We start from the raw sequence: 21,465 nt of genomic DNA on the forward strand, positions 1-21,465 counted from the left end.
AATAATATATATATATTTAATTTATATATTATAACTTAATGATAGGTAAAATTAATTTAACATATTTAATTGTTAAAATTGTTAATATTTATAACAATTTTTATAAAAATTTTTCGATTACTTTTCTACTTTACTTTTTTAAAAAATAAATAAAAAAAATATATTATAAAAAAATTTTTAACTCTTATTTAATTTTTAAATATTTTAAATTTTTTATCAAATAAAATACTAATATTCGATTAAGTAAGTAATATTAAATATGTATATGTTTGATATAATTATTTTGAATTTTCAAATAAAACGGAAATCAATGCATGACGGAAATAATACATACTATATAATATGGTGCGCATGATATATATAAGTAAATGTGTAACTAACGTACTTACAATTCATAATCCTGTAAAATATACTTCCTATTGTTAAATCATTTTAAATTTCTTTGATAAATTTAATAGAATCATATCTTTATTAAGTTCATATTTTTTTCTTAATCGTTACATCGATCCTTATTCATCATATAATAAGTAAGATATTAATATCATATAAATATGTTATATTTAAGAGGTTATAATAAATAATCGTTCAATTTTAACAATTATTATTATATTTCTTTTTTACAGAATAATTATCCTTTAAGTATAAATAATAACTAATGTCATATAAAATTTAATAGAATTTAATAAAATTATTTTAGATATTTCACATTTATATATATAGAAAATGCCGAAATCAAAGGAATATGTGTCTACGGATGATGACAGTAGTGATGAGGTATTTTATATAAAATAATATTCTTATATATTCATATATTCATATATATTTCAAATATAAATTTTGAACAAGATTAATATAGTTTTTTATTTTTAAAAGATTAAAATGAGTTTAAAATAAAAGATAAAATTTCATTATAAGAAATTAAAATTCATTGTAAAACTAAGATATACATACAATATTTTTTTATTTTTTTTATATAAGGAAATGAAACCAAAGAAAAAGCAAAAAAGAGAAATAGAGGATAAAGAAGAGAAAGTATCAAAAAAGTTAAAAAATGAATCTAATAAAGATGAATCTAATAAAGATACTGTCTGGGATTTAGGAAATAATCGTCAAATCAGTGTAAGAGATTTTAAAGGAAAATTATATGTTGACATCAGAGAAATGTATTATGATAAAGAAGCAAATTTAAAACCTGGAAAAAAAGGTACTAATAAAATTTATTTATAATATATAATATTATAATAAAGTTGTATGTCATAAATGATAATAAAAAAAAATCTTATATTTTATATAGGTATTTGCTTAAATGTAACGCAATGGAAAAAATTACTAAATGTTATGGATGATGTGGACAAAGCTGTAAAATCTAAATCTTGAATATTTATTTTCTTATATATTTAGTAAATATTTCAATAATTTGGGATTATGTTTAATATATATCTTTCTTGTTATTCATAAACAGAATACACATTGGTTTTACATATGTTTTCAACTTACAGTTATATATGTACTGTTTGTGTTATAAAATGATATTTTCAATAAAAAAAGTATTTTCATCCTATATATATGTTAGAGCTGAATTTGAAATTTGATATTTATTTTTTCATGTACACAGAAATAAGTTTTATTTATATAAATGTGCTACACATTATACTAATAAGTTTAACAAAATAGTTTCCTAGACAATTGAAAAGGATAAAAGAATGCCCAATTTTTATATTATAACGCGCGCACACGTTTATATATGTGTTTATATATGTGTTTATTCACATATATATTTTATGTTCTGTACAATGTGAAGAACTAAATTAATGCTCATGCTGGTCCATGAACAGAAGTTAAAAACTTATCCAAATCTAAATTGTTTAGTAATGTTTGTGGATCTGTCGTACATTGTCGTTTTTCAGTCTAAAATAAAGAAGGAAGAAAATAATTATTAATATTTCTAATAATTCTCAAATAATTAAATTTGAAATAAATTATGAACCTGTTTACTTTCTTTTAATTCTGATACTTTTCTTTTTGGAATTTTTGCAATAATGTTGCCTGAAATTAATAATTTGGTAAATTATTACTAATATTAAACTAATATTTTTAATTATATCAAAAGAATATATTTTTAAAGGATATAATTACCTTTATTATCTTCTCGAATTTTATCTATTTTTAATCGTTTTTTATTATTATGTTGTACTTCAATATTTTTTTCATTCATAGTAGCAGTTTTGATAGTACTTTTTTTTATTGTAGATGTAAATGGTTTTTCCAATGGAGATGAAGTTGCTAAAGGTTTTGCATGCACATTTTTCATTGTTAAAGTATCGATAGAAATTTTATTCGATGTTTCGCAACTATTTTCATGTTTAATTGGTGATTTTCGATTTCCTAATCTTTTCCTAGATTTAGGCGGTAAATTAAATATTTCTTCATAATCAGTAGCTGTCATTACTTTAACATTTTCATCATAATTTTGATCATTTAAAACAATATTAATTTGAAGTTCCAACTCATGATTACTGTATCTTCGCCTTCTTTTTTTGAAAGATGTTATTTCGTCATGTAAAAAATGATATTCTACCGAATTAGGAATAGTTACATTAAGATCCATTTTACGATTGTATTTCGTACATTGGGATTCTATCTTACAATCATGTTTATATGTAGGAACGAGCTGCAAACATTGAAGTACACATGATAAACTTTTCGGATTTTCAGAATCGTTATTTTCTATATCTGTATTTTTAATAGTATCAAGTACTTCAGTAGGAATATTGTTTTTCTGATTCGCTGAAAAGTTTGTTTCTTCTTTTTTTAACACCTCTTCTTCATCACTAAATAAATCTCGTTTTATTTGATCAACTTTAGACTTCAATAAAATTATTTTTTGTTTATCATTATCTTTTACGTTTTTTAGATACCCTTTTAGTTCGCGTGTATCCTCTTCGTTAGAACTATGTTCATTTTTTATATCATTGAATTTATTTTCATTCAATGTATCATATTTTTTATTCTCACATTTTTCAACTTCCGTGCTAATTCTATCTTGAATGTGTTTCGTTTCTAGATTTTTTGTTGCATCCAATTTTATAGTTTCTTTAGTTTCTTTCTCGATAACTTTATTGTTATTTATTTGATTCTGTATCTTATTATTCTCGACTGCTATTTTGATATTCTTTGGATCATCTTTTATTTCTGTAGGTACATGGTTTGTAATTTCAAATATCAATTCATTATTTTGTACATTGTAATCGATATCTTTTTGTTTTGAATTTTCCGAATTATAGATTTCATTTTTTGAATTATTATTAGTGGAAAAATGCTTTAATTTAGCGTTTTTATCATTATTATCATTGATAATATCATTATTAGCTTTGCCATTATTAATATTATTATTATTGATACCAAGATCGTAATCATTACTATTGCTATATTTATTATTATTATTGTTATTAGTATTAATATTACCATTATTAATATTATGTGATTCTTCCATTTTCTTTTTCTTTTTCTTCTTTTTTTTCTTTTCATTAAATTTATTTTCATTTTTCTGAATATATTTATACTGATTGCTTTTCTTTTTGAAACTAGTATTATTTTTACCTTTAAAAATGATTCTTCCTTGTTGAGTTTTTTCTTTACTAAGATTGGTTTTAGGAATTTCACGAAATTTTGCTATCATACGTTGACGTTTGGCTTCTAATTGTACAACTAATTTCTCATTTATAGTAAGAGATTTTTGCCTTTTCTGTAATATTGAAGAATGTTTTATTGATTTAGTTGGTTTAAAACTAACCAAAGAAGATCTTAAATGTTGTATATCTACTATATTAGGTTTTTGTTTTAATTTTTTGGTTGTAGAATTTTCTATGCATAAATTTTGATTTGATTTTAATATTTGTCGATCTCCTGAAGTTATTAATGCGGAAATTTTGGAAGATAAATTAGTCAAATTCTCTATGCCAGTCTTTGAACTATTAGGAGTTTCAGAAATATCTATTTCATTCAATAAAGTCTCGTTTTTGGCAGGTGTTTCTTTCATATTAGATTTATAATCTTTTTCATTTTTTAATATTGAAAATACTTTTGAAGGTGAAGATTCACATTTTCTTAAAGCAATAATTGTTTCTTCCGTATGTAACATATCGCTTGGATTAATTTGTAACTGTAAAGAATTATTTTCTGAAATAGTTGAACATGCCATTTTTTCACTAATTGTTTCTGTAATTTTTCGTGTTGAGTCGTAATTTGTATTAATACAATTCTGATTTGGAATTTTTTTACATTTCTTATTAGGAGATTTTTCCACCGATTTTGTTGTTTTTAAATTAGTCAAAGTAGATGATGGTGAAAACACCGATGTTGGTGATGATGAAGATGAAGATGATGACGACGAAGATGACGATGATGAAGATGACGATGATGATGGCGACGACGATGATGATGATGTAGAGGATGATGAAGAAGAGGAAGATGTGGATGCATTGCTATCATTCGAGTTTTCGCTATTCGATAAATATTTTTCATTATCAATATTTTCCTTTTTTTCATGTATATTTTTATTTATATTATCTTTATTGACATTATCTTCAACTGAATCAGATTTCGTATAATAGGTGGAATCCCGTGAATTAGCTGATATTTTAAGTTCTTTTATTGCTTCTTCTTTTGGCAAATTCTCTTTGATCACTTCAAATTGTGTTATTTCTAATTTTGCAGATACACAAGTTTGATATGTATTTGTAGAACTGATAATGTTATGTGGTATGCACTGTTTTGTGCATTGTGATGATCCTACGATTGGTTTTTGTATACTATTACTAAATTTTGACAATTTTTCACGCTCATCTAGCTCGGAGGTAGGTTTATAATATGGAGAACAAGAATTAAATGTTTCTTTTTTTATATTGTCTGTAGTTGTTTCATCAGAAATTTTTGGAGTTAATGCAATACAAGGTGTTGTTGGAAATTCTGGTGTATTTATGAAACTACACATTTTACCAGTATCTTCGCTAGATTTGATAAACGGTGTTGTATTGCTACTTGGACTGAGCAATCTTGGTGTCGGTGGAACACCAGAAGAATTATTTAATTTTCTCGGTGTTTCGTGATCGATCAAATTAGGTACTTGTAATAATTGTTGTGTGATATCTACAGAAGTCCTTGTAAATTCTGAACGTTCTGTAGTATCCATAGAAATTGTATCTTTTTCTAAATGTGATTTTTTAGCACTTCGGCTACATTTATTCAAATTAGTTTGTAACGTTTTTAATTGAGCATATTTTTTTACATTTTTTTTTTCAAATAATAAATTATCATTTGTTGTTGCATTATCGTATGAATAATTATTCTTTGCTAGAGACAATTGATGATCGATATTCTTTTGTTCAGTAATCGCTTTATCTTTATTTATTGTACAAATTTGTACATTAACATCGTCTTTTTTTATATTAGAAAAATTATTTACTGTTAAATTGTGATTAATATGAGTGGTTAAGGCATCTTTATCCGTTTTAGATTCATTACAATCTATGCTTTTCGTGATTGTGGATTCTGTCGCATTCCATTTTTCTACAATACATTTATTTTTTGCATTTTGCACATTTTTTTTATTTTCTTCTGGTACAGTATTTTTATTTTTCGATGTACGTAAGTTGCATTTATTCTTCTTCGTTGATGAGATAACAACATTTGATTTAGCAATTTTTGAACGATTTGTTTTCTTGTCGGTAGTAGATATTTTCGTTTTTTGATTATCTTCATCAACGGCAATGTGTAAAGCTTTTCGCAAATCTGCGTCCCATGTATCTTTTGTAAGTTTCAACGATTTAGATTGAGTTTTTATAACTTTGTTTTCAGAAGAAACATTGATACTTGAATGTGAAGAAACATCGTCTATAATTATTCCAAGTCCGTTATACTTTTCCCAATCACCCATAAGTTTTGGTATTGGACTTTTTGATGTTATTGGAAGTTTGCAAGGCCGACAAAGTTTTAACGGAGTTTTAATTTTATGCGTAGATATAGCGGTATTAGTAAGTGGCGGAGATTTAAAAAGAGAATTTCTACATACAGATGTAACGATTTTTGTGGATTCTGATGAAAAATGTGCATTATTATTTTCATTGATTATTTTATCGGATATATTTGTTGTCTTTATAGGCGTATTAAAATCGAGAGCTCTTATATGACTATTCCTCCTTCTAGGTGTTGATAAACTTAATCTATAATTTTTCGATCTACTTCTTAATAATGATTTTGGAGTGCGTTTATTAATGATATCACAATCAATACTTTTGGAAGTTGAAAGATGTCGATCATTAACAATATTATTCGTCTTTAAAGGAACTACAACTTTTGAATTTTGAATGATAGATTGTGTTAGATCAATATCTGATAAATTTTGATTTTGATTACTCTTATTACAATTGAATTTAATGTATGGAGATAATCCAGAACCTGATAAACTAACATTATCTTCTACATTAATTGTAGGCATATTTGAACTATCTAGTAATGTTTTTGTACTAGTTTCATTACCATATAATGTTATTAATTCTCCAGCAATTGGTTTGGCATTATTTAATAATATAGGACTTATAATTGAATTATTTACAGAATTATTAATATTATCTATGGATCGAGTTATTTCTTTACTGCTATTTATTTTGTTATTATCTTCTTTTTGACATATTTGCATCGATGTTGTCATTGTTGTTGTTGTAGATGTCATTGTCACCTTTGTTGTGGTCGTTGTCGTTGTCGTTGTTGTTGTCGTCGTCGTTGTTGTTGTCGTCATCGTTGTCGTCATCGTTGTTGTTGTAGTTGTCATTGTTATCGTACAAGAAATTAAATTTTTTAAATCATTTGATGTATTAAAAAGTGTGTGCGTATGTGGTGATGTTACTCTTTGAGCGACATTTACGGCTCTTAAATACAATGTTTCTACGAAATCTTTACCCATTTTATTAGTCATGGGTTCTTTGGGAATAATAGGAATGAATCGTGAATTTGTATTAGAATTTGTTGTAGGACGAGTAGGTGGATAAGAATTTGTCGACAATATATTACTTATTTCTTCTTTAGAACACATTATTAACGTTGGCATTATCATTACATCTTGTTCAGCTGTATAATTGTTTATGTTACTTTCCGATTTTTGTTGTTTAAGCTTTGTAAGTCGCAATCGCTTTACTGATGACTTTTTCATCTTTGATTCCATATCATTATTTTGAATAACAACATGATCAACAGTATCATCTTTTTGAATATCATTAGTTATTAATTTTTCAATTTTTTCTGTATCTTTATCAAGTGGGATTTCAAATATTGGCAATTCTTTTTCACTATTATTATCTAGCAAACATACAATTTCTTTTGTTGTATCCACAATTTTCTTATCGTTTATTGATTTTTTGTTAATAATATTTGCATTTATTATACTTGATATTGCAGCAGCATTTTGATCTTCCAATATATCATATTCTTTTTCCTGATCACATTGTTCATCTTCGTTTCGAGCATTTTGTTGTTTAAAAGAACTACGAAGTCTGTGTTTTAATGGAATATCTGTTGCATTTAATTCAGTGGACGACTTAGCATCTAATATTATAGATTCTAATGAATTATTGTTATTTGAAATCACTTCATTTTGTTTTTCTTGTAATTCATTAAAAATTTTTGTTTTTGATTTAGTTTCGGTATCTTCATCAGGACTTGTATCAGTTTCTATATGTGGTCCAATAATTTCTTCGAGAAACTTTTCAAATACAGGATCAGACTCTGTTGCTTCTACTATTGATTTAATTGCATTATTCAATTCTATCATAATAGAAGTATTTGCTTCACCATTCATGGAATCATTTAAACTTTCATCTTTTAATGATGTATCTGTTGGAAGTATTGCTTTGTTAATATTCTCAGCAATTCTTTCTTGTAATTCTGTACGATTCAAAAGCTCTTTTGTTAACAGCTATAATATAATAATAAAAAACATTAAAATTATAAAAATAATTAACATTATTTAATAAGAAATTATTGTATTGTATTATAAGTATTACTTACACTTAGATTTTCTATTGGTTCATCATTACTCTCCGATTCGGATTCTGGTGTATCATATGGAGTAGTCTGAACTTCTACACACGAGTAAGTCATTAATTCTTCTGTACTTGTTGCTGCAGTACATTTATCAAGCATACAGAAGTTTTTTGTATTACTTTCTGTATGTATATTATTTGTAACATCTTCTATGCTTTGAATATTTTTATCACTGCCTAATTCAAATATTAAGAATTAAATAAAATTTTCTATTTTCTTTTAGTCTTATGAAGATTATAAATATATCATGTATGTATGTATATACTATTACTATTGTTACATCTTACATTAATATTATATTTATTAATTTATTCATAATTCTATATAATTTAATTATATAATTATATAAATAAATTAGACGGACCTTGCAAAGAATTATTATGTTTCTTTTCTTTAATATTAATGTTAGATTTGGAATGTTCAAATATATTTATATGACCTGGTAAACTTTCCAATGGAGTTGCTTCTACACTATCAAAATTAGATGCTGTAATAATAAGAAAAATAAATATATTGAAAATAGATATATTGATATATATATATATGTATATATATTTCCAACCTTGAGCAGAGGGTGAATCAGGCTGTGATACATTTAATGTTACTTTCGTACGTTTACATCGTTCACGATCACTATTATTGTGATGTCTTTTACGAGTACTACTAGATATTATTGGAGATCCATTACATATTTGAGAATTAGCCTATAAATATATAAATAAATGATACAAAAAAATAGAATAAAAATATAAAATAAGCGTAAGAATATATATTTTAATATATTATATTCTAATTAAGTTTCTTATATACCTCTGAAAGAACATTGATATTAAAAGGAAAATGTCCATAATTTTCACCAGTAAGTAATTTCAACTCGTTAAGTAAATCTCTACATTGCTTTAAATGCTCATAATCAACAATTTTGTTTAGATATTCATGAACTATAAATAAATCATAATATATTTTTAATAAATTATAGGTTTTTTATTTATTTTATTATTTTATTATTAAATATAGTTTTCTTACTTATGAATTTTAAATTTTTATTAAATATTACCTGTTGAATTAATAATAAAAAATTTTTCAATAATATTTATCAAAGTCATTCCATTAACTTTTGTACTAAATCGTCTTCCATTTGAAATTACAGTACGACATTCTTGTAAATGTGGACAGGTTTCTAAAAACATTTTAGCAGCTTCTATACATTTTTCATTTTCAAGGTATCCTAAAATCAATTATTTATTAGAATCTCATAAAAATCATATATAAAAAACTTTATAATTATAAAAATTCTTTACAAAGTAATAATAAATGATATATTAATATATTCAAGATATATGTAAAAGATACATTTATACATATGAATGTATAAATTATGAAAATAAAATGTTATTTAATAATTAATTTTATAATATTATATTTATTATTTTAATATCTATTTATTCAATGTTTATTTACTTCGTTTACATAGATTTTTTTGTATTTTTTATTAGTTTAATAATATAATTATTATAATAAAATTAACATCTTAATATATTAATAAAGACAATATTATTGACTTTCTAACATTTCATTGTTATAATCAGAAAGTATTTATATTCCCGCCATACAACAGGTTATTGCAACACGACGCGCAAAATATATGTCATGTTACTCTTACCGAGAACTAATCGAGCTATTTCTGACGGTAATAATGTTTCCATAATGCTTATTGATATTTAAAGTCTGAATATATCACTGAAAAGTTACGGTCATCTTTAGAATCATTGAAACAAAACATAAGTATGAATATATATGAAAAATATTTTAAAATAATATCTTAAAACGAATCTTAAATAGAATATCTTTTACGAAGCAATTTTACCAACATTAAAACTTTACAATATTACATAGTATATAAATTATTTTTCTCCATTTAGTGATTCATATACAGCATACATATTGTATGCTCTATTCTATTTTGAAGCAGATCAAAAGTGAAAAAAGTTTCTTATAAATTTAGGTACATTATAGGTAGGATGTTGATTTTTAGTTATTAAAATTAATGTAAAAACATTTTTTTTTATCGAATATATTCATTTCATATTCATTTTCATATTATTCAAATATTTCATTTTCTATCGTTTATAAAATTTAAAAGATTATTTTTTAGATTATTTTTTATATTTTAGATTTTATTATTTAAGAATAATTATATATTAATATAATAATTATATAATAATTATATATATATTATTATATTTTTGATAAAACATATGTATTAAATATCATTAGCAAATAAATAAGTACAAGTTGACAAATAAACATGATTATAATGTATATATATTGTGTATGTGTATTTATTGTATTTATAGATTCATGACAAATGGGAAATTGGCAAATGGAGGTTGGAAGAATGATGTCATATATATTATTTCCCATTGGAGTTTATTATTATTTTAATCAAACAGAAAATATTGAAGAATGGATAAAGATTGAAAAGAAAAAGTTTCAAAATTCAGATAACATACAACATACAGAATTTATGAATTTTATTGAGGAATTTAATAAAAAGCAACAGTTAAAAAAAATTGTAGAAATGGAAGCACAATATAATGAAGTGAAATAAATTAGAATTATGTTTTAGAATTATAGGATCTGGAATTTTTACTTATAAATGAATATATAAAGTACATTGTGCAAATGTAGATATATTATTGTATTTTTTTTTTTTATAGTTCTTATTTTTAATATTTATAATATATTATAATATAATATATTAATTAATTGAATTATTTATATACAAGTTCTTCTATTTGTTTATGTTTAATCGTTATTTTTTATTATAATATCATTATTTTTTTACATATCATTATTAAATGGAGATAATAAAGTTATATTAATCGAAATTATAATTGATTAAAAAAAATGGATTCAAATATTCAAACGATAAATAAACGTTTTTATTAAAATATCTAGTTTATATTTCTGGACAACTTAATTAAAATAAAAAATTTGCAAAAATTTTTTTGTATTGAATTTATTTTTAAATAAATGTAAATACCAATATGTTACTTCTATAATTAGAGATAATCTTTGCCAACTATGTGATATAAAATAAAATCATGTAACATTTAAAAAGAAACAATCACAACCTAATAATTGCATGAACATTATATTATATAGTTAGAATAAAGGTTACGAATTTAGTTAACTTGGTAAATAATATTTTATTATTTTAAAAAATTATAACTATATATTTAAAATAGCGATATTTTCTTTAAAATTATTTATTAATAATAATATTTAAGAAAATATTTAAAAATACTAATTAAAATTCGAATTATAACTTCTTTATACATATGTGTTAGTTATATATGTGTTACATATATATTGTTTCGTGTTGCAGATCTTCTTAAGCATCACATTCGAATATATTCTAATCTTTTAAAATATAGTAAAAAAAAAGTATAACAATTTACGATGGTTCAAGTACGATATACTCGTAATTTATTTTTACGGGGAATATGTGTTATATATCTTTTTGCGTTTCTTAGTTTTTATATTCAAATTCCAGGTAAATATAAATGTAAACATAAAAAATTAAAAATGTTCAATTTTTATATTTATAAAATTATATTTTCATCTATTATAATGCTACTGTTTTAACGAAATTTATTTTTTCAAATATATTTATGTATATCTTTTTCTTTTTAAATATGATAAAGGATTATATGGTGATAATGGAATTCTACCAGCTAGAACTCAATTAGATTTGAAAGGTCGCACACCTTTATTTCAAAAATTAAGACAGAAACCAACATTATTATGGTTTGCTCCTTATTTTGGATTGAACATAGAATACATGCTAGATGTATTATCACTTATAGGAATTGTTCTTTCCTTTGTAGGGTAATTATTAAGTATTAATTATTGTTAAAATTTATATATATATAAATAATATATATTTAAGTATTAAAAATTATAAAAAATATATATATATATGATAATTATTTTCAGATTTATCTCACAGAAATTTTGTATTGCATTTGTATTTGCATTACTTTGGTTATTATATTATTCTCTATATCAAATTGGTCAAACATTTATGTGGTTTCAATGGCAAGTAAACCTTAATTTTTTTGATATTAATCTTCTTTTTTTATATTTATATTTTATATATTTATTATAATAAATACTGCTTATTCTTTATAAAAATCTTTATAAAAATCTTTATAAAAATACATTATATACATATTATAATATAAAACAAATATAAATTATAAAATAATATTAGATTAATTTGACATAAATCATTAATTAATTAATTTTTAAATAAATTTCATTATTTCTTTAAATCAATTTATTCAGATATACATGTAATGCAATATATTAGATTTTGATTTTTTCTATTATAATTAATACACTACTATATTATAGTTATAATAATAATAAATTAGAAAGATATAAAATAATTAATCATTTATGACAAGTTTATAAATATTTTTGCATATTTTTATAGGGATGTACTTTTATTAGAAGCAGGATTTTTATGTATATTAGTAGCACCATTTTGTTATTCTCAACGTGGAAAAATAAGTACACCAAGCGATGTTGTAACTTTTTGGACTGTACGTTGGTTACTTTTTCGTTTAATGTTCTCTAGTGGAGTAGTGAAACTTACTTCTGGTTGTCCCATTTGGTGGAAATTAGATGGTATAATATTTTTAACAAATATTTTTAAATAACCAAATGAAAAGATTATTCCTTTTTATAATAATTTTTCAGCTTTGAATATACATTTTGAATCACAATGTATACCTACTCCATTAGCATGGTATGCACATCATTTGCCAGCATGGTTTTTACGTTTTACTACTGTGATTGTCAATATTATTGAACTTGTCATTCCATTTGTGTTCTTCTTTCCAAACAGAAAAGTGAGAATAATAGCATTTTATACACAGGTAATATATGTAATAAATAAAATCAATATTTTTATTTTTTTTAATATATAATTGTTTAATTATTTATATTGATTGACCAGGTATTTCTTCAAATACACATTATAGCTACAGGGAACTATAATTTTTTCAACTTCTTAACTATATGCCTATGCATTTCTTTACTTGATGATCATTTTTTCTATAAAAGAAAATCTAAGAATGATTCTTACAATATTATAAAATATTTCTCTATAATATTATGTATTTTAGTTTATGGAGGAATTTTTTATGCAACATATATATATTATAATCTTAGATTATCTGATAATTGGACTATTCAAAGTAATATTGGTATGTATATATTTACAATGCCAAATATTCTTCTTGATAATTATTTACTTTTCTTATTATTTTAGCATTTACTCAAGAACAATTTGATTATATATTATCACGTGCAATACCACTTTCTATTCATATTGGTGTAGTATCCCTTGCATTTACAATAGCAAATGCAATAGTTGTTTCTTTACTAACTATTAAAGGAATACAAAATAAAATCTTCGCAACATTCGTTACGATTTTTTATACAGCAGCAGTTTGTTTTGTTTTTGCTATAAGTATTGTATGTAATACATGTAATTATTTAAAATTTCAAATTATAATAATATTAATATTATATAATATTTTTACATTTAGGTACCTTATGCTACTTTACATCACACATATAATTCAACAATACCAATTCAATTAAGACAGATGCAAGGGAAAGTAGAATATCTTCATTTGGTAAATAGTTATGGATTATTCAGACGCATGACTGGAGTAGAAGGTAGATTGGAAGTTATCATCGAAGGTAGTAATAATATTGATGGTCCATGGAAAGAATATGAATTTTTATACAAACCAGGAAATGTTAATAATTCATTACCATTTGTTGGTGAGTAATTTGAAAAAATATTTTATATTTTATACATTTTCAATATTATTTAATATTTCCGATATTAGATTTTTTTCTTAATCATTATTGTTTTCAGCTCCTCATCAACCGCGACTTGATTGGCAAATGTGGTTTGCTGCATTAGGTACATACCATCAAAATCCATGGTTAATGTCATTAGCGTATCGTCTTTTGAGAGGTCAACCAGAGATATTGGCTCTAATGAATAATGTAGAAAATCCATTTCCTGAAAAACCACCTAGATATATCAAAGCAAGTCTTTATCGTTATCATTATACTCCATGGAGTCAATCGTAAGTATTTATATACTTTTTTATGTTTCTGATTATTTAATGTTTAATTTTATTAATTTTATTTTTGATTAGATGGAATAAACAAGCTTGGTGGACAAGAGAAAAAATCGGAGAATATTTTCCAATATTTAGTCATGATCATCCACCACTCATTGAATATTTATCAAAAATGAAAATTATTCAAGATAAGCCAGTTTACAAAGTAATAAATGAACCGCTAAAATTACTCCTTGATAGTATTAGATCTTTAGTTCACAAAATTGAAGCTAGTCTTTTTTTGTGGGGAGTTTTTACAGCAGGTTGTACAATTATTGTAACTAGCTATAATAACTCAGTTTTAAAGAAAAAGTAATTATTCCTTTCATTTTTTAACGTTCTCAGTAAAAAATATTCATAATCAACTACATTTGAAAAGACATGCTTGTGTATAAATATAATCAAATTTGGTTGTATCATACATATAAATTATTTCTTAAATTATGCATATAGTATATTTTTACAAATACACGAACTTTTTTGCTCTGCTTCTTTCTCTTTTTATTTTATTTTATTTTTATAACATATAATATGTACTTATCAATTAAAAGAAAAAAAAAGAAAAGAATGAATTTATTAGGAAAATATATCATTTATTTCTTATCAAGAATATTATAAGATGTTTATATCAAATTTACCAGAATATCTTTTAGCATTTTTATATATTTTAAATTTTTGTTTATCATTTTATATACAATTGTTCTCCATTATTTAATATTATATTAAAATATTACTTATTATAGCAATGAATATATTATATTGCATGAAAAATTTCACTTTTCACATAAATCAATAAATTAAGATAACATTCATTTAAAGAAATAAGTAGTAATAATTTAATATTTATTTTTTTGTGTATATTTTTTAAATATCTATTGAATTATTATGATCTTGCAATATAAATATATATAATATATTGTGAAATATATTTTGTTTATTTTATAAATGAAATTAATTAGAAACTTCATTGATATATTAATATAATTGATATAAATATTGATAATTAATATAAATATATTAAAAAATTTATAACATTAAATACTTTTATTATATTAATATTATTTTTTTAAGTAACTTAAAAATATAATGAAATGTTGATAACAGGAATTTTCATAAAAATTCCATAAAAACTTAATCAAAAAAGATTTTGATTATATATCCGGAAATTAATTTGATACTGGGAAAAGATTTGTTTTATTTCATTATGTAGTATATTTTACATATATAAACATAAGATTTTGCATTTGTATTTTAAAAATAAAAAAAAAGAAATTGATATTTTTATCATCTTAATTTTTTATTATTTTCACTTAACATTCTTAATTTTTTTGTTTTATGTTTATCTAATGTACATGATATTTTAGAAATTTTTCTTTTTGGTGTAATATCATTATATAAGAACGTATCCATTACATAAACTTCAGGCAAAACGATTTTTGATAAACCTATAGGATATTTAAATAATTGTTCTAATCGTGTTTCTAATAAAGTAAATACTTTATAAAATTTATGTGATTGTATAAAAAATCTACCAGGATTATATTTTTCATTCAATCGTTTCAAATACATTAAATTTTTGAAACTTGATAAAGTTGCATGACTAGCATGTATCATAGGTATATCATGTTTTTCAATTGTTTCAATACCAGAAAAATGTTTTTCTTTTAAATTATTAAATAATATATCATCTTGAATGGTCTGTATACATATTTTTTTATAACATTTGTTTTGCAACTTTATATGTTGAGATTTTACATTATTATTTTCAAGAGATGTACCAATGTCAAAAAGAGTAATTGATTCCATTTTTTCTAATAATTTGTCATTAGTTGTTGTTGAATTCTTTTTATCATTGTCATTATTAGTATGTCCTTGTAATAGCATTTTTGCTGGTAATTTACAGTTTTGAGTTTTAAATATTTGTTCATATTTTGAATTATTAATTTCAAATAAACGACTAAGTTTTTGAAATTGTAATTCCTCTTCATTGCCACCAATATAGGAAATTACAATATCTGGAGTATTAAAACTTGTAGGTTTTTCAAGCAAAAAATTATTTTTCGCATTTAAATTATAATCAATACATTGACTTTTTTTTGATTTTTTTAATTTTATCTGTGAATCAAAAGGGGGTGGAGGTACAAAATGTGAATCTTTAGTTTCATCTATACCAAACATGCGTGATATATATTTGTTTATTGTCTCAAAATACTTTTTTTTATCATTTTTTAATTTTATAAAATCCCTTAATGAATATAATAGCTCTTGATTCGTATCATTTAATTTTATGTTACTGATATCATTTGGGATATAAAGTTTGGCATTTAATACTTGTAAAATATTATATAAATTTGTTGTATTATATTGCAATTTTTCCATATTATGAAATTTGCATTTATGTATCAATTTTTCTATTTTATGCCTTGTATAAAAATATTCAATTAATTTTTTATCCAAATCATTATCATAATCGTTATTATCAATATCATTATTAGATTTAAAGATATCTTTAAAAGACTCTTCTTTTTTTTGTTCTTTTTCTTTTTCATTTTCTTCATAAAAATGATGTTTATGTAATTCAAATAAAGAGACACCTCTTTTAATATATTTTTGTAAAGCTTTATATCTATGTCTTAATTGAGTTCTATTTTTACATGAAAATTGTTTAGCTATCATAGACCAATTTGGACCAATATTCTCAAAAAGATTGAGTAATTTTGTGTCTTCTTCAAATGTCCATAAGTTCCAATTTTCAATTTGATTGATAGTTAATGTTTGATAACGATCATGAAGTTGAACAGTGGATCTATTAGGCATTAATGCAGCTGATATTTTACGAAAATTTGTACCATATTTGATGACAGCATCTTTCAGAATATTATCTTCAATTTTAGTAAATCTACCTTTTATTAAATATGGTGTTAAACTGTATGTCCATCGAAAATATGCTTGTTGTTTAGTTCTATTTTGCATCCAACTAGCTACATCACCCCAAGGAATAAAATCACCAACTTTAAATATTTCTATTAATTTCAGAAGTCTTTCATCTTCTTCATTTTCCCAAGTACAATTTCTAATTTTGGGTAATTTTTTTGTTGTATTATATCTAATAAAACATTGATATGCAGTACGATTTGTATTTAATTCTTTGGCAATTTTGTCCCAGTTTTGAAATTTATATTTTTTCACAATTTTTCTAAGTTTAATATCTTCTGATTTTGTCCAATGACTTTTATTAATATCAGGTTGAAGAAAAACATTCCACATGACAGAACAATCAAGCGGAGAATGAATATCTTCAAAATAAGTAGATGATATTTTAAACCAATCAAATTCTTTTTCCTGTAATCTTTTTGATTTAATCATTTCTAAAAAATTTTTAGGTAGAAATTCTGTTTTCATTTCTTTCTTATCATCATTTTTAGTTTTTAATTTAAACATTTTATTAGTAAGTTTTGAACATTCTATTTTTTGAATACATAATACATCTGAAATGGCTTCCTTTTGTATTGCTTTTAAAAGCATATCCCTTTCTTTTTTTGTCCATGAAGAAACTTTAGGGAGATTTCTTAGTTGTAATTCTTTACTATTTTCTTTTAATATTTCATCTTCATTATTAGGAGCAAAAAAATAATATTTATCCTTAAAATATGGCATACCAGCATTGCAAATTAAAATTTTTGTATCTCCAAGTGCATGTTTTTGTAAATTTTTTTCTATTGCTTTTAATTTTCGTTCACATTTTTGAAGTGCAAAGGTTACATGTCTCTTTAAATCCAATAAAGAAGAGACTATTTGTCTGTTAAAATGTAATGTATTATTATAATTTTCAATATTGTATTCCATAAAATCATCTTCAGTTTCATATTTTTTTTCCAATATACTTGTTTGATTTTTAATAGATACTTCTGAATTATTAATAATTAATTCAATATCATTTATATTAGAAGTATTTTCAAACTGATCTTCATCTTCACATTTGAATGATATTATACTTTCTAATAATAATATCTTGACTAAATCATTATCATCATTATCTTCATTAGATGACATGTTTATTACCAATAAGTTATTGTTTTAATGTTATTTAACAATTAGCATATATTTTATTATTATTAATTACAAAGTATATATAGTAAAATATTAAATATCCATGAGATATTAATGAAAAATAATGTATTTATTGAAAGATCGTTATTGAAGTATCGTTAAGTTTTGGTATTTTAACTTCGATATTTTAAGTACAGAAAATAAAATAAATAAAATGAATGAATAAAATATTATGCACTTTTTGCAGATTTAATGAAGATTAATTATTTACACTTAAAAATGTATATACATAACAATTATATTATGAATATCGATATAATTTCCAAAACGCGTTTGACACATACTGTTCTTTCACTAGCACGATATATTGTACAATCATAATGTTGATTGGTTTGACAAATCAATATGGAAAAAAATAAAAATCGTATGTTTAAATAATATTTAATCGTAATTTATTTAAAAGATTCCGTAAAATAAGTATACGTAAAAAGCTTACAAATAAAATTGATTTTTTAATTTAAAAAGAAGAATAATTGAAGAAATAAGAAAATGTTGACATTCAAACGGAAGTTGTGCACATATGTTTACGATATAGTTTCTATAAAGTTGTACATGCGCAGTTCGTATGGCCTGAATATGTCGGCTGGGTAAAATACGTTAACTGTTATCATGTCTAGAACGATTTCCTTTGGTTAAGTTCATTGCTGTTAAATTATTACGAAAGCCATTGTAACTTAAAAGTTGGGAAGTAGAGATATAATATATATTATTGATTCACTAAGTCAAACTCGCCATATTGTATATTAAAAAATTTAGTAAAGGAGGCCTTATGTCAAGTCAGTTCAACACTGAGAAGGCCGACGACGTGTGCTAATATGAAGAAGCTGTTTTCAAAAATTGAAAACACGTCGAAGGAGCCTAACAGTTACGTAGGAAAAGTTTTCGTGGTAGGACGTTATACTGTCACTGTTGAAGAGGTTTTAGCTGAAGGTGCGTCTTATTATCAACCTTGAATACTCATCACCCCTTCCATTCGTTTCATTTATATGCTTGATAATTTTTTATTTTTTGTATATAATTTGTTTATAAAAAGTAAAATTAATATTTGATATTGCATAATGAATCACGAATTAAATATATTAAAGTGATTATTAATTTTTAAATAAAATTAATAATATATGTTGCTTGACATCTGAAATTGAGTTGGAACAAATACTTATATTAATAAATGTATATGATGCACACACGTACATGCGCGCGCGCGTCCACTATATATATATATATATATATATATGTCAAAAAGTATTGATATCGTCAATATTTTGACGATTAATTATAATAATAAAATTATAATAAAGAATTCTTTTTTTTAAAAATATATTTTATTTATTTATTTTGTTTTAAAGTTTTGCTATAAGTTTTACTAAGTTTATATATATATATATATTAACCAAATAATTGAGTAAAAGTATATTATTTTAAAATATAAAATATCTGAATACATGAATATTTAACACAAAAAATTTAATTAGTTAACATTTGGCAAATGTATTATGATTTTATAATTATTTTTAATAATATTATTATAGGAGGATTTGCTATTGTATTCCTGGTAAAATCTTCAAGTGGACGTTATGCACTTAAACGCATGTATGTCAATAATGAGCATGATCTCAATGTATGTAAAAGAGAGATACAAATCGCAGTAAGTTTTATATTTTCTTTAGATAAATTACAATTATATTTTTATAAAGATTTCCCATAATTATTTGAATTATTTATTTTTGTTGATTTTGTGGAAGTTACATTTTTATTTTTATTTTTAGAGTAACTTAAATGGTCATAAAAATATCATAGGATATTTGGATAGCAGTATTACAAACATAGGAGGAGGAGTACATGAACTTCTACTTTTAATGCCTTATTGCAAGACTCAAGTTTTACAGATGATGAATAATAGGTTAAAAATATGTTAAAGAAGTTTCAATAATTATACAAGATACATAGAAGAAAATTTTGAAGTACTAACTTAATAATTTACAGATTACAAACTGGCTTCAGTGAATCTGAAGTTCTTCAAATATTTTGTGATGTTTGTGAAGCAGTATCTCGATTACATCATTGTCAAACACCAATAATACATAGAGATTTAAAAGTTTGTATTAGATGTTTTAGTTTTTGTTAAGACTTAATTTGATAATATAATTTTTATATATTTTATTAATGTAATATTTGTTTATTTATTTGACATTTTTTAGATTGAAAATATATTGTATTCTGATACTGGTCATTATGTATTGTGTGACTTCGGTTCTGCAACAGCAAAAATTCTTAATCCTAGTGTACATGGTGCAGCAATAGTCGAGGAAGAAATTAAAAAATATACAACTCTCAGTTACAGAGCACCTGAAATGGTTGATATGTATTGTGGAAAACCTATTACAACAAAAGCAGATATATGGGTAAAATAAATTAAAAATTTTTAATCTAAAAAATTTATTCATAGAAATAATATTTCATAAATTCTTAGGCATTAGGATGTTTGTTATACAAACTTTGTTTCTTTACATTACCATTTGGAGAAAGTACACTTGCTATCCAATCGGGAAATTTTACAATACCAAATCATTCGAGGTTAGTTCTATATATATATATATATATATATATGTTCATTATATATTCACTATATATTACTTTTCTTATTCATTTTATTTTTAATTTTTTTATTTCATATAATAAAATTATGAGATTAATACTTTATATTATATAGATATAGTAGAAGTCTTCATTGTCTGATTCGTTATATGCTTGAGCCGGATTCTGATAATCGTCCCGATATTTATCAAGTGTCTATGATTGCATTCCAAATTTTGGGTAAAGAATGTCCTGTACAGAATTTACATGTATGTATATGCATATATTTATTAATTAATTATTCTTTATAAATATATTTGATATGTGTGATGTGTGAATTGATAATTTCTAATTGAATAAAGAGAAAAGTAAAGATTGATAGCAATACTATTAAATATTTTCAGATATTTTCATTTATGTAAATTATAAATATGATGTAAATATGTAAAAATGAATATATATATATATA

The 21,465-nt window shown here is 23.0% G+C and overlaps 5 protein-coding genes across 7 annotated transcripts in view; 3 read left to right on the top strand and 2 right to left on the bottom strand.

The window, feature by feature from the left end:
- The first annotated feature begins 343 nt into the window (after nucleotides 1-343).
- Nucleotides 344-1,561, top strand: LOC102671303 (activated RNA polymerase II transcriptional coactivator p15). Of its 3 annotated transcripts, none has more exons than XM_006611700.2 (4): nucleotides 344-527; nucleotides 698-774; nucleotides 979-1,204; nucleotides 1,295-1,561. In XM_006611700.2, exons 2-4 carry the CDS (start codon nucleotides 724-726, stop codon nucleotides 1,375-1,377), a joined length of 360 nt encoding a protein of 119 aa, XP_006611763.1. In that variant the 5' UTR covers nucleotides 344-527; nucleotides 698-723; the 3' UTR covers nucleotides 1,378-1,561. The 3 variants fall into 3 exon arrangements, with proteins under 3 accessions (XP_006611763.1, XP_006611764.1, XP_031364491.1); XM_006611701.2 differs by having other exon boundaries at nucleotides 384-527; nucleotides 624-774; XM_031508631.1 differs by having other exon boundaries at nucleotides 384-527; nucleotides 721-774.
- On the bottom strand, nucleotides 1,434-10,130 carry LOC102675126 (probable WRKY transcription factor protein 1). The gene is made up of 10 exons (XM_031508630.1): nucleotides 9,761-10,130; nucleotides 9,155-9,325; nucleotides 8,908-9,038; nucleotides 8,660-8,801; nucleotides 8,459-8,584; nucleotides 8,062-8,276; nucleotides 2,137-7,969; nucleotides 1,988-2,046; nucleotides 1,785-1,908; nucleotides 1,434-1,744 (listed from the first exon to the last, which is right to left on the bottom strand). Exons 1-9 carry the CDS (start codon nucleotides 9,801-9,803, stop codon nucleotides 1,816-1,818), a joined length of 6,813 nt encoding a protein of 2,270 aa, XP_031364490.1. The 5' UTR covers nucleotides 9,804-10,130; the 3' UTR covers nucleotides 1,434-1,744; nucleotides 1,785-1,815.
- Nucleotides 10,131-11,282: 1,152 nt separating this feature from the next.
- On the top strand, nucleotides 11,283-14,795 carry LOC102671795 (lipase maturation factor 2-like). The gene is made up of 11 exons (XM_006611704.2): nucleotides 11,283-11,297; nucleotides 11,489-11,656; nucleotides 11,808-11,991; nucleotides 12,100-12,201; nucleotides 12,602-12,795; nucleotides 12,868-13,046; nucleotides 13,127-13,376; nucleotides 13,442-13,647; nucleotides 13,722-13,962; nucleotides 14,060-14,276; nucleotides 14,349-14,795. The coding sequence occupies exons 2-11, from the start codon at nucleotides 11,563-11,565 to the stop codon at nucleotides 14,626-14,628; spliced, it is 1,947 nt and encodes a 648-aa protein (XP_006611767.1). The 5' UTR covers nucleotides 11,283-11,297; nucleotides 11,489-11,562; the 3' UTR covers nucleotides 14,629-14,795.
- Nucleotides 14,796-15,490: 695 nt separating this feature from the next.
- Nucleotides 15,491-18,491, bottom strand: LOC102671653. Its single transcript, XM_006611703.2, has one exon. It carries the CDS (start codon nucleotides 18,363-18,365, stop codon nucleotides 15,597-15,599), a length of 2,769 nt encoding a protein of 922 aa, XP_006611766.1. The 5' UTR covers nucleotides 18,366-18,491; the 3' UTR covers nucleotides 15,491-15,596.
- A 494-nt stretch (nucleotides 18,492-18,985) lies between these two features.
- LOC102671523 overlaps nucleotides 18,986-21,465 on the top strand; it is a 14,069-nt gene continuing 11,589 nt past the window's right edge. The window contains 7 exon segments of the mRNA XM_031508632.1: nucleotides 18,986-19,352; nucleotides 19,952-20,067; nucleotides 20,189-20,322; nucleotides 20,406-20,517; nucleotides 20,621-20,824; nucleotides 20,893-20,996; nucleotides 21,133-21,269. Of these exon segments, the coding sequence (XP_031364492.1) occupies nucleotides 19,238-19,352; nucleotides 19,952-20,067; nucleotides 20,189-20,322; nucleotides 20,406-20,517; nucleotides 20,621-20,824; nucleotides 20,893-20,996; nucleotides 21,133-21,269 (922 nt within the window). The 5' untranslated portion in view covers nucleotides 18,986-19,237.

This window comes from Apis dorsata, unplaced genomic scaffold, assembly GCF_000469605.1.
Source record: "Apis dorsata unplaced genomic scaffold, Apis dorsata 1.3 scaffold_92, whole genome shotgun sequence".
Lineage (NCBI taxonomy): Eukaryota > Metazoa > Arthropoda > Insecta > Hymenoptera > Apidae > Apis > Apis dorsata.

Coding starts and splice junctions, on each gene's coding strand:
- LOC102671303 (XM_006611700.2), top strand. CDS start 724: ATGCCGAAATCAAAGGAATATGTGTCTACGGATGATGACAGTAGTGAT. Junction 775..978: donor ATGATGACAGTAGTGATGAG/GTATTTTATATA, acceptor TTTTTATATAAG/GAAATGAAACCAAAGAAAAA. Junction 1,205..1,294: donor TTTAAAACCTGGAAAAAAAG/GTACTAATAAAA, acceptor TATTTTATATAG/GTATTTGCTTAAATGTAACG.
- LOC102675126 (XM_031508630.1), bottom strand. CDS start 9,803: ATGGAAACATTATTACCGTCAGAAATAGCTCGATTAGTTCTCG. Junction 2,047..2,136: donor AATTCGAGAAGATAATAAAG/GTAATTATATCC, acceptor TATTAATTTCAG/GCAACATTATTGCAAAAATT. Junction 1,909..1,987: donor AATTAAAAGAAAGTAAACAG/GTTCATAATTTA, acceptor TCTTTATTTTAG/ACTGAAAAACGACAATGTAC.
- LOC102671795 (XM_006611704.2), top strand. CDS start 11,563: ATGGTTCAAGTACGATATACTCGTAATTTATTTTTACGGGGAATATGT. Junction 11,992..12,099: donor ATTGTTCTTTCCTTTGTAGG/GTAATTATTAAG, acceptor AATTATTTTCAG/ATTTATCTCACAGAAATTTT. Junction 12,796..12,867: donor CATTTGGTGGAAATTAGATG/GTATAATATTTT, acceptor ATAATTTTTCAG/CTTTGAATATACATTTTGAA.
- LOC102671653 (XM_006611703.2), bottom strand. CDS start 18,365: ATGTCATCTAATGAAGATAATGATGATAATGATTTAGTCAAGATATTA.